Source organism: Balaenoptera ricei, chromosome 12 (assembly GCF_028023285.1).
Source record: "Balaenoptera ricei isolate mBalRic1 chromosome 12, mBalRic1.hap2, whole genome shotgun sequence".
Lineage (NCBI taxonomy): Eukaryota > Metazoa > Chordata > Mammalia > Artiodactyla > Balaenopteridae > Balaenoptera > Balaenoptera ricei.
This window is the reverse complement of record NC_082650.1, coordinates 76729553-76742202: the sequence shown is the minus strand read 5'-3', so window position 1 is coordinate 76742202 and position 12650 is coordinate 76729553. Positions and strand designations below refer to the sequence as shown.

General features: G+C 41.1%; 2 protein-coding genes across 7 annotated transcripts in view; one reads left to right on the top strand and one right to left on the bottom strand.

Moving 5' to 3' along the window:
- The window catches only part of UBE3D (ubiquitin protein ligase E3D), a 317705-nt gene extending 314072 nt beyond the window's left edge, over nucleotides 1-3633 (bottom strand). For 2 of the 3 annotated variants that reach the window (XM_059941742.1, XM_059941743.1), the window contains exon 1: nucleotides 3496-3632. In XM_059941742.1, coding sequence (XP_059797725.1) covers nucleotides 3496-3572 — 77 coding nt within the window. In that variant the 5' untranslated portion in view covers nucleotides 3573-3632. Of the gene's footprint in view, nucleotides 1-3495 lie in introns of all 3 variants that reach the window. The other variant, XR_009506230.1, reaches the window with a different exon arrangement.
- A 2784-nt stretch (nucleotides 3634-6417) lies between these two features.
- The window catches only part of DOP1A (DOP1 leucine zipper like protein A), a 114027-nt gene continuing 107794 nt past the window's right edge, over nucleotides 6418-12650 (top strand). For all 4 annotated transcript variants that reach the window (XR_009506226.1, XR_009506225.1, XR_009506227.1 and 1 more), the window contains exon 1: nucleotides 6418-6511. The gene's annotated coding sequence lies outside the window, so the exon portion shown is untranslated. The remainder of the gene's footprint in view (nucleotides 6512-12650) is intronic.

Sequence of the window (12650 nt, the reverse complement as noted above, 5' to 3'; positions counted from 1 at the left end):
TACCCCTTTTTGTTTTATTTTCTGCTAGGTACATATCTCTATTCACTATAACATATATAAATATTTGTGTATTTTCTGCCTACCTCTTGCCACCATTAGACTGTAAGCTCAATGAGAGCAAGTATTTTTGTCTTTGCTTTGTTCTTAGTGTTCACAGCCATATAACCAGCATCTAGAATCTGAGTTTTGGGCCCTAGAATAGGAACTCAGTAAACGTCTGTGAATTTAATAAATGAATGGCCAAGGTTTATCCCAGGAATGCTAAGATGGCTTAATATAAATAGATTGTTTCTAATGCAATTCACAGAAGTAAAGATTAAAGAAAAAAATATGACCATCACAATACACGCAGAAATCATTAAGGAAAACACAGCATTTTTCATGATGAAAACCCTTAGTAAACTAGGAATAGAAAGGAACCATGGGGCTTCCCGGGTGGCGCAGTGGTTAGGAGTCTGCCTGCCAATGCAGGGGACGTGGGTTCAAACCCTGGTCCGGGAGGATCCCACATGCCGTGGAGCAACTGGGCCCGTGCGCCACAACTACTGAGCCTGCGCTCTAGAGCCCGTGAGCCACAACTGCTGAGCCCGCATGCCACAACTGCTGAAGCTCGCACGCCTAGACCACGAGCTCCGCAACAAGAGAAGCCAACGCAATGAGAAGCCCGCACACCACAGGGAAGAGTAGCCCCCGCTCGCCGCAACCAGAGAAAGCTGCACACAGCAACGAAGACCCAACGCAGCCAAAAATAAATAAATAAATTTATTAAAACAAAAAGAAAGGAACTATGCGGTCTACCAAACAGATGAGCCAAAAGTCAACATCATCACACCCAATGATGAAATGCTAGAAGCAGTTCTTTTAAGATTAGGGGAAGAATAAAAATCATATCATTTACATTAACTGCAAATAGATTAAAAATTCTAATTAAAATGCAGAGATTGTCAGGATGGATTTTAAAAAACTCCGCCCAGTACATGCTTTTAAAATTTTACACATAAAGACACAGGTTGAGAGTAAAAGGGTAGAAAAAGACATACCATGCAAACAGTATAGTCAGCTGATTTCTGACAAAGACATTGAGTTATATCAGTGGAAGAAATGACAGCCTTTTAACTAATGGTGATGGAACAACTGGGCATCCTTATAGAAAAGCAATGAACTTTGACCCCTACCTCATGCCAAATACAAAAACTAATTTGACATAATCACAGACCTAAATGTAAAAGCTAAAACTATGTAACTCCTAGAAAATAAACATAGGAAAAAAATCTCACAAGCTGGAGGTAGGCAAAGATTTCTTAAAGACACAAAAAACACTAACCATTAAAGAAAAAAATGCAATAAACTGGATTTCATTATAATTAAGATTTTCTGTTAATCAAAAGACACAATTAAGAAAATGAAAAGTTACAGATTGGGAGAAAATATTCACATACTCACAGGCATAAATGAAAAAGGTCTTGTTTCCAGACTATATAAAAAACTATTTAAGTTCAACAATAAGACAAACAACTTGATATTAGAAGACACTTGACAAAGGAACATATATGAATGACCAAAAAGCAAATGAAAAGGTACTCAACATTATTAATCAGGGAAATACAAATTAAAATGACAGTGAGATACTACTTTATACTACCAGAATAGCTAAATCGAAGACTGACAACACTAAATGCAGGCGAGAATGTGAAGCCATTGGAATTCATTTTTTTCTGGTTAGAGTGTAAACTGGTACAATCACTTTGGAGAACTGTTCAATGGTTTCTCATGAAGTAAAGCCCCCATCTACCCTATGACCCAGCAAAAATACTTACACAAAAATGTATGGCAGCTTTGGGAATTCCCTGGCAGTCCAGTGGTTAGGACCCCACGCTCTCACTGCCAAGGGCCCTGGGCTCAATCCCTGGTGGGGGAACTAAGATCCAGCAAGCCACACAGTGTGGCCAAAAAAAAAAAATGTATGGCAGCTTTATTCATAACAAGCAAGCTCTAGAAACACACAAAATATCCAGCAATAGATGAATGGATAAATGAATTGTCATATATTCATACAGTGGAAAACTACTCAGCAGGAAAAAAAGAATGGTCTATTGATATATGCAATGACATAGATGAAACATGAATCTTGCAAACACTGTTGAAGGAAAGCAGCCAGAAACAAACAAGTACATATTGTATGAATCCATTTATACATAGTTCAAGAACTGGCAAGCTAATCGTTGTTGAATGAAATCAGAACAGTGGCTGCTTTTAGGGTTGGGGGAATTGACTGGTGATAAAGCTCAACAGCCAAAGACCACCAGGGACAAAACAGGAGTCCAGCAAAGTCAGGTTTCTTAACTTGCTGAGAGAAGGGAGAGTTATCCAGGGGAACCATGAAGGGCCCCTTTGACGAGAGGAAGGAGGGAGGTTGTCTTGTTTCGTTTTGTGTAAGATGTGGGCTCCGAATAACCTTACAAGGTGAATTTGAGTTGGACGTGAAGCACTTATTTGAACTCATGATTTGAGAAAGGGCGGGGGAGGACGCAGGGGAGAAAGAGAGAAAGAAGAGTAATAAACATCGTCCCCATTTTACAATTGAAAACATTCAAATGAAAGGATTCTACTCTGGTGAAGAAGCTAGGATTGAATCCAGTTCTCAGGCCAAATCCCAAACTGCCACACCAGACATCCGGCTGGTTTCAGGAAAAGAGAAGGCTAAGCATCAGTCTATCTCGGAGTGGCGCTGTGTAATAAAATGTTCAGGATTTTAACGTCTAATTTACTCTGTTTGAAACAGTGGTCACAAGGGAATAGTCGAGGTCCCATATACTACCAAACCAAAAAAAGAGAACACTCTTCCTAACAGTTTCTAGTTTGTGTAATGAATAGCAAGTTAGACGCGTGCAGACTTCTCACTGGAACTCCGAATATGAATAAAAGAATGAGCTCCAACAAGAAGTCTGCAACCTTGGTTAGTCGTTCACTGAACACACGTTTACTGAACCAGTGTGTCCGTTCCTTTGCACAGAGAACAGTTTGGGGAGGAAAAAATAACACCGGAGTTTATTTACGAAACAGGAAGCTCTCACATTGGAACAGATTTCTTACAACGAGGATCCCAAAGAGGCAATCAAAACATTTTTTGCACTGTTCTGTTGGAAACGCAGGGCACTGTCAACGGTGTGGTACATTAGGTATCCTCAAACCTTAATGTGCATCTGAATCCCGGGAAACGTGTTAAAATCTAAGTTCTGATTCAGTAGTGCTGATGTGGAGCTAAGACAATGCATTTCTAAAAAGTTCCCAGGTGATGCTGACATTGCCAGCCGAGGGGAGACTAGGGGCGCGCGCGGGGGCGAGTAACTCGACTTTGAGTAACCCAGAAGCTCTAAGCAACTGGAAAAAAGAAATTCAAAAACCCGTCCTTCCGCGGGAGGCGGAGCCTGCCTGGCCAGCGGAAAAGCGAGCTAGGCTTGTGCGTGGGAGCCCGCACTCCACCGCCCGCCTTACCCCACGATTAGCAGCGCGCTCTGCAGCCGTCTCCGCACCTCCAGGAACACGCGCGCCTCCGCCGCAGCCGCCGCCATGGCCGGCACCCAGCCAGGGGCTCCGGCGACGCCGGGCAGCAGGGCCGGAAAGACGCTGCACGTGCGGCCCGAGCCGCAGCAGGAGCGGCAGCGGCGGCGGTGTGGGCGGCGCGGGCCTCCGGGACCCGGAGGTCGGCTGCCCGCCAGCCCACAGCGCCACCTGCCGGGAGAAGAGCGCGCCGCCGCGAGGACTCCATCTGGGGGGCGTGGCAGTTTCAAATCCCGGCTTTGGGTCTGAGCGCGGAGAAAGATGGGCGGGGGAGCCGAAGTGTCCTCCCCGGGTGCCCCCTGATGCATCCGGCTCCCTGGAAATGACCTTCAAAGTCAGACCCCTAGTGCAGTGCTTTGGGTAGCGTGGGTAGGGAGGAGACTGGACGAGAGGGAGATGATGGAGAGGGGTCGTCGGTATAGCCGGGCACTGTCCCCAGGAGGCCAGAGAGCTGAACTCCCCACCCAAAACACTCTGTATCTTGGATTTTTTTGTTTTTGTTTTAATGACCTACGGTCGGTTTTTGTTTTTTCTGTGTTTTAATGAACGCTAGTCGGCCGTTTGGTAGCTCTGTCTGAGGCAACAAATGTCCAGGACTGACGTGGCATTGCTTCTGAATTTAGACCCAATCGCTCCAGGATGGAAACGATTGCAAAAATGTGAGTTTTCTGTTCTCTATGCAGAAGAGAGTGTGGTTAAATCCAGTATCATGAAGCACAGGATCAAGCATCCCCATGACTTTTGAAAAGAGGAAGATGAGAATGACTCTATATGTACATTTCCGCTCTTCACTTTTGCAAAAGTAAAAACTGACTCAGGGAAGTTGTACTATCATTGCTACTAGAAGATGTTTCTGGAAAGTTTGACCCAGTAAAGAAAAGGATCTAATATAATGTAAGTACTTATAATGGGAGAATATTAAAATATAAGGCCATGGTAGTATTATAATGAAAATTCTTTTCAAACAAGAGGCTTTAAAAAAATAGAAACAATGATTGCTTGTATGTAGAAAATCGTATGTTTATTGATTTTCTACTTTATCATTTCAAGGTCACAATTATCACACACCAAACGTATTAATTTGAAGATTTTCCAAATAAATAATAAAGCCATGTCCCTAGAGATACTAGTTAAAGACAATTTTTCTGAAATCTATATTTGGAGTTTTTAAAGTTTATTGTTTTGCCTCACAAATTCCTGTATCCATCAGAATAATTAAAAATCATGGATGGAGGTAACACAATTAAAAGAATTAAGTTTACTGCTATTTCATCTCAATGGTGATGAAGGGTGATGGTTTTGATGGAAGAAATTTTCACATATTAAGATATAGGGAAGTCATTCTGGCTTATACAAGGTTTAACTTGAACTTTAGGCTAACCAAAACAGCCTATCTGTGGCCTATTAAATATGCATTGAGGACTTCCCTGGCGGTCCAGTGGTTAAGACTCTGTGCTTCCACTGCAGGGGACGTGGGTTCAATCCCTGGTCTCGGAACTAAGATCCTGTATGCCACCTGGCACAGCCAAAAAAAAAACAAAAAAACAAAAAAACAAAACATCGTGCATCTACTTTAACGATTAAAGAAAACATGCATTAAAAAAAAAAATGGAGTAACTGTGGTTCAGGCATTCCAAATGGAGCCAAGGTGGTCACTGTGGACATAGTTTCAGACACGTTCTTGTATTACTGAGAACTTAAATTTTCTGAACTGTATCAGACTCAAGGACGCCACCAGCCATTCTCAAAACAATATCTGCTAGCAGCTGCCAGCTGCAAACTTATAGTCTCAAGGTCTCCCCTTGTAACTACACAACCATTTCAGACCCCAACCAATCCTTACGTAACAAGCACCCGTACTTCTTGCCAGCTCCAATCCTAATTCTTGACAAATAATTTATGTAATTTTGGGCCTTTTCCCTTTATAAGCTGCCCCCATTTTGTAGTCCAGTGGAACACAATTCAAGTGCTTCTTCAATCTGTGTCTCCCAGGCTATAGTCCTCAATTTGGCTTAAATAAAACTCTTTTTTCTTTCTAATATATATGATATATTGGTTTATTGATTATTTCCCTCCACAATTTCGACTCCTTATGCCTTCTACCTTTAATTCTCAAAGCTATTAAGTGCCTAAATACTGACACATTATATTGAAATATAACTTTTTTTTTTTTCTTTGTGGGCCACTCATCTTGCGAGATCTTAGTTCCCTGACCAGGGATTGAATGTGGGCCACGGCAGTGGAAGTGTGCAGTCCTAACCACTGGACCACCAGGGAACTCCCTATATACCATTCTTAACACAGCATGCTCTTCATAATTGATGTTTCATTATTTTTAAGAATTGTTATATTTCATGTATTCATGTATTTCACATTCGCAAAAGAAATCAATCATTTTTTTCACCCTACATTTTAGGCAAAAGGGTGCAATTCTTGTAACAACATGATTCTAGGGTTCTAGAATGAAAATATCTCCTAATGTGATAACAACTATTTGTCTCCTAACTTCACAAGTCCTTTAACCTCTCTGTGCTTGGGGTTCCTTAATATTGAGGAATTAAACAATTAGTTAAACAATTTAAACAAATACTTAAATAATATTTAAAAGCTATTTTCAACTCCTAGCATCCCTTCCATCTCTCCACCCATCATGATGGGGCTGGCGTGTGGAAAACACCTGCTACACCCCTTTCCAGGTGCACTCCCTCAATTGGTGGTGATAGGCCGCTTCCCCGACAGTCCGCTTGAGGGCGCTGTGGCTACAGCTAGCGCCGGGAGGCAAGGAGTGGACCGGGGGCGGGGATCGAGGGCCGAGGACGTCGACGCCGGCGTGGGCGCGAGCGCGGTGCACGCCGGGAGCTGTCACTAGGCCCTCAGGCTCCCGGCCTCCGTGTCGCTGCCGCGGTTGCCAGGAGAGCGGCGCCGGCAGGGAGCGGCCGAGCCCCGGCAGGTAACAGCGTCCCCGCCCCCAGCGCGGTCGCGAGGCCGGCCGCCGGCCCCGAGCGGCCTGCTCTGCCCGGCTCGTTCCCGAGCCGCCGGGACGCCCCGCGGGTCGGCTGGTGGGTTGGGGGTGTTGCCGCCCCGGCCCCGCCTGAACTCGCGAAGCCGGCCGGCCGCCCTCTGGTTTCCGTGGAGGCTGGAGTTGCACGGGACCGGCGGGCCGGGGCCGGGCAGCGGCGCCGCGAGGAAGGCCGGCGCCGGCGGGGCCGGAGGCGGGGCCGGGGCGTCGGGTGACCGGGCCGAGCCTCCTGCGCAAGGGCCGCGCGGTGCGCGAGGTTGGGGTGGAAGTCGCACCTGTGCGATGAGAGCGCGCGGATGCGCTTGTGTGTTGGCGGAATCGAGGCTTCGTGCGGTCTCTTGCATCTGGGGGATTGGTTTAGGATTGAGGAGACACAAATAACCGCCCTGGTTCATATTACATGCGGGGGGTTGGAAAGGAGTGTAGAAGTTTATTAGAGGAAGTCAGATCAGTTATAAGGAAGTTGTTAACAATCATCACCTTTGATTCTCAAGACTTTTAAAGTTGCAACATAACAATAGTCGCTTGTTCGGTCTCCTCCAATCCCGGAGGGGGAAGGGGAGTTGGCACACAACTACTTTTTTTAAAGCTAAGTAAATTGTGTTTTGATTATTCTTACACTTTCTTAGAGTTCTGTGGAGTTTGAGAAATATAAAGATTGGAAAATTCTGATTTGGAGATTGCAGTTAAAGCAATCAAAACTTTTTTTGTGATTACAAAAAAGATAGGAAACTAAGTTTTTGCCTGAGAAATAAACCCCGAACTATAGAAAGACAAAATCCTTCAGTTTCGATGTTGTTGGTTGTCTTGATGTAGACATAAGATCTCGCGTTTTACTGTGGATAACGTATGTTAGCTTTATGTTGTAAGTAACTCTCCACCTGATAAACAACAGTGATTTTGTTGAGCTGACAGAAGTTATAACAGGAGTAAATTAAAACCAGTTGTAGTGCAAATGCTTTATTTTGAAGTGATTACTTTCAGCCACTCTGAACTAAATCATTACCCAGAATTACTAAACAATAGATCTCCAGGTGACCCTGATTATTAGGAACCCGAGACTCAAAGAATTAAAAACATCTAAGTTAATACACAAACCTGGAAATGTAACACCATAACCAAAATGTTAAATGTAAAGTAAATGTTGTTAATTAAATGTTTGACTATATACAGTCAAAGGAGTCCTATTTAATAGTTAAACTAGTGGAAAGAACTCTTGCCTGGGAAGGAGAGCTTTCATTCAAGTCCTTTGTTCTCCTGATGACCAGGTGTGATCTCTCTAGGCCTCAGATTTGTCATCTGTTTAAGGGAATTTCATAGGTTCACATTTTTCCAAACTGTTTCCCCTGAACACTGTTCTCAATCCATTAATACTCTTACTGCCCCAAAACAGTGTTCCATGGCAAATAATTTGGGAGCACATTGGTTTACATCAGGCTTAACTTCTGATTTACTTTTAACCGCAAGACTTCTCAAAACCTTTACTACTCTACTAATACGCACGTACACCTCCAGGGTGTAAGCTTCCCAGGGAAGGTTATCCAAACATTTCCTAAACTTACCTGGCCAGAGAGCACATTTTCTCATGGCCAACCTGTTAACGTCTCCTAGAGTATAATTACATAGAATACCAATATGAAAATTACTGTCGTCGAGCTGAGTCCCCTTTCAGCTCTAAAATTCCCTACATGATGTGCTTCTATGGTGTTCAGCTTAAGCTTGGTGGAGCATGAAACCAAAAAAGCTTCTATTTGCCTTAGTAGGATATTGAGGATTCACATAGGTTTCTGTGAACCTTAATGCTTTAATTTATGGTGGAAGAGTATCGTCTTTTTCTGGTCTCTTGATGCTTTTCTATAACTGTAATTAATTCCAGTTTGGAATTTGATTTTATGGTCAAGTTATTGATTTTATTAAGAATGGCATTATAAAGTTCCAAAAGTAAAGACTTGTTGATAATGGCATTGTTTTTTTACACTGATTCCACTTTCTGGTCATGAATTCTTAACCTATGAAATGTGATAAAAGCCACTTGAAATGTACTTAATAACTAAACAATTTTAAGAGCTTAGATCGTTGAAAAGAGTTAAAGGTTAAAATGTAAATACTAAGGCACTTATTTCTAAATTGCTTACAAACAAGGTCTGTGTTGAATACAATCTCAAATCATCTTGCTAAATTCCGTCAGGTGTCAGTAGCACACAACCTGTGTGGCTACTTCTGTCTATTCTTTGTTACTTTGTTAGGGGTGAGTACTGTTAATGTGCTCCTTTGTTTGAGGGGGTGGGGAACAGTACATTTAATTATAATAGGTAAGCCTTAATTCAGGTAAGTTCTGTCCCTGAAATGAAACTATTAAGTAGAAGTATGGAGCTGCTATTTTTGTGTAATAGCTAACAGCTTTTGTTGAGAATTTATTATATGAAAATAAGTACTTTTGATCCCCTTGTCTGAATTGGGATTTCCCTTCTCCTTATTGTGTTTACCTCCCCTTCCCAAACTCTCCAAGCCTGAAACCTCAATGATTTTCTTTGCATAGGTCAAAGATATGGTATCACCCTTATCAAGGAAAAATTTACATGTAATAATGTGCACTCGTTTTGTGTGTACATTATATACACACCCATGTAACCACCACCACAATCAAGATTTAGCACATGTCATACACCACTCAGGCCTGTATTGTTATGCTTTTGTTCTCTTTGAATGTTCTCCCTGTCTCTGCATGTCTAAATCATACCTGTTAAGTTCTAGCTTGAATGCCACCTTGTCTGTGTATCCTTTAATTACCTCATTTTGAAGTAATTACCTTCTTTTCTGACTTTCCTGTTTACATTTCTTTGAACATTTTTTCTGTCCTTCATGATGGCAAAACCAACGGCATGCTCATAGTAGGCAGTTATATTTGTTGACCAAATGGAAAGTATAGTATTTCTCAAACTTGATAAGTCATTCTTATATCATCTTCAGAATTTTGGCCATATCTGCATACTTCCTGTATACTTACTTTCTTCATATTTATCAGTATAATTATTAACATAATTTTAAAGGAAACTTGAAGTAACCACCATAAATAAAAAGCAGGTATCTGAGATTTCCTGATGTAGTCAGAGGAATTGAAAGAGAATGAAGGGAGAAGAACTTCCTTGCTTGATTCAGTGTCACTTAGCCCTGTCCTTGGGCCGCATAAAATCTTCTCCCATCTGATTGGTGGTCAAAATTTGGGAGATACTGGCTTAATCAGGGCCTGAGAATTCCTTAGAATTTTATCTGTGAAAGAACTGGGAAATAAAGCCTCAATTGCAAATTAAAAGGTGTACTGAGTTTCATCTTTGTATTGCATTTTTGAAGTTAAATAGGATCATTATTGAATCGGTAAATGTCTGTTTTCTTCAGAAATGTTTTTAATAATAGTAATGTTACTTTTACCAATAAAACACCTTTTTGTTATTATAGTACATTAGCTTTAAGATAAACCTTTGACTGTAGAGAAATAAATCTAAATTTAAAACCAGTTAAAGGCTTTTATATGACAAAGTGATGACTGTTGATTCAGGAGTGATGAAATGTTAATAATATGTTTATCTGGCAAAGCTCCTATAAGAGTAGATGGCAAAGCTCCTATAGTCATTATAAAAGAGTCTGATAATCTCCTCTACTTCTTCCTCTCATCAATTCTCAAGTTTGAGCTGTATATTTTTATTTCCATCTTGCAGAAGACATTTCCAGCCTTTTTTCTTCTGAGGTAATGAAAAATTCTCCTCTCTTAATGGAGTTTTATATGAACAGGAAAGAAAATAAATTCCCTACTCTTGTTCTATAAAATATACTTTGTATCTCAACTTGCTGACGTTATTTACCGGTGTATATCTATATTATGCACTTAATTTTTAAATTGCCATTGTTTCGTGTTTATGAACAAAGAGTTTACGTAAATAGACCATTTAGTTTGGTGCTACTGTTTTCCAAAAACTACTTTACCTGAGTGGTAATACTAGGTAATCTAAAGTTCTGGAATGCAACCTCAATTTGGAAATAAGACAAGAGCCCTTTGGATGAATAGTTTTTATTTCATAAAAAAACCTTCACCCAAGCAAGTAGTTTCTTTCCTGTGTCTGTACTGTAAAATAAAGCAGCATTACAGAAGCAGTGCAAATAAACTCTTATCATTTAAAAGTGACAGCAGACTGGAATCCGAAAAACTATAAAAGCATAGCAGGCTTAGTCCTTTGCATTATACATATAAATAGCCCTACATTTCCAGTTGCTTTTGCTTGTGCTGTTATTTTATGAAAAAATACAGTAAAGTATCAGCCACCCGAAGCCCTTAGTATATGCGTTATTGTGATCAATCAAATTTTCCAGATAGCTGGAATTTTTTATATTATATACCACAAATGCCATCCCATTCTGTAGTTATACTTTTTGCTTATCTTCAACATGATGAAGAGTCATCACTTGGCACAGTGGCTTCTCATACACACATACATGTCTTACAGTGTTTCTCAATTTTTTTTTGCATTTCTAATTATGTTTTTATTGAATATTGATGTACAATATTATATAAGTTACAGGTGTACAATATAGTGATTCACAGTTTTAAGTTATACTCCATTTATAGTCATTATAAAATATTGGCTGTAGTCCCCGTGTTGTACAATATATCCTTGTATATTATTCCATACATAATAGTTTGTACCTCTTAATCCCCTACCCCTGTTGTCCCTCCCCCTTCCCTGTCCCCACTGGTAACCTCTAGTTTGTTCTCTATATCTGTGAGTCTGCTTCTTTTTTGTCATATTCACTAGTTTGTTGTACTTTTTAGATTCCACATATAAGTGATATCATACAGTATTTGTCTTTCTCTGACTTATTTCACTTAGCATAATGCCCTCCAAGTCCATCGATGTTGCTGCAAATTGCAAAATTTCATTCTCTTTTTATGGCTGAGTAGTATTCCATTGTGTTCCATACATGTACCACATCTTCTTTAACCATTCATCTGTTGATGAACACTTAGGTTGCTTTCATATCTTGGCAATTGTAAATAATGCTGTTCTGAACATTGGGGTACATGTATCTTTTCCAGTTAGTGGGGTTTTTCCTCAGATATATACCCAGGAGTGGAATTGCTGGATCATATGGTAGTTCTGTTTTTAGTTTTTTGAGAAATCTCCATACTGTTTTCCATAGTGGCTGCACCGATTTACGCTCCCACCAACAGTGTAAAAGGGTTCTCTTTTCTCCACATCCTCACCAATATTTGTTATTTGTGTTCTTTTTTTTTTTTTTTTTGACTGCGTTGGGTCTTCGTTGCTGCATGTGGGCTTTCTCTGTTTTCGGCGAGTGTGGGCTACTCTTCGTTGCGGTACGCGGGCTTCTCACTGCAGTAGCTTCTCTTGTTGCGGAGCACGGGCTCTAGGCACGTGGGCTTCAGTAGCTGTGGCTCGTGGGCTCTAGAGTGCAGGCTCAGTAGTTGTGGCGCATGGGCTTAGTTGCTCCGCGGCACGTGGGATCTTCCCGGACCAGGGCTCGAACCCGTGTCCCCTGCATTGGCAGGCAGATTCTCAACCACTGCGCCACCAGGGAAGCCCCTATTTGTGTTCTTTTTGATGATAGCCGTTCTGACAGGTGTGAGGTGATATCTCGTTGTGGTTTTGATTTGCATTTCCCTGATGATTAGCAGTGGTGAGCATCTTTTCATGTTCCTGTTGGCCATCTACATTTCCTCTTTGGGAAAATGTGTATTTAGTTCTTCTGCCCATTTTTAAATCAGGTTGTTGTTTTTTTTGATGTTGAGTTGTATGAGCTGTTTATATACGTTGGATATTAACCTCTTATCAGTCATATTATTAGCAAATATTTTCTCCCATTCAGTAGATTGTCTTTTTGTTTTGTGGATGGTTTCCTTTGCTGTGCAAAAGCTTTTAAGTTTGATTAGGTCCCATTTGTTTATTTTTGCTTTTATTTCCTTTGCTTTAGAGACAGATCCAAAAAAAATATTGGTATGATTTCTGTCGAAGAGTGTTCTGCCTATGTTTTCCTCTAGGAGTTTTATAGTGTCTGGCCT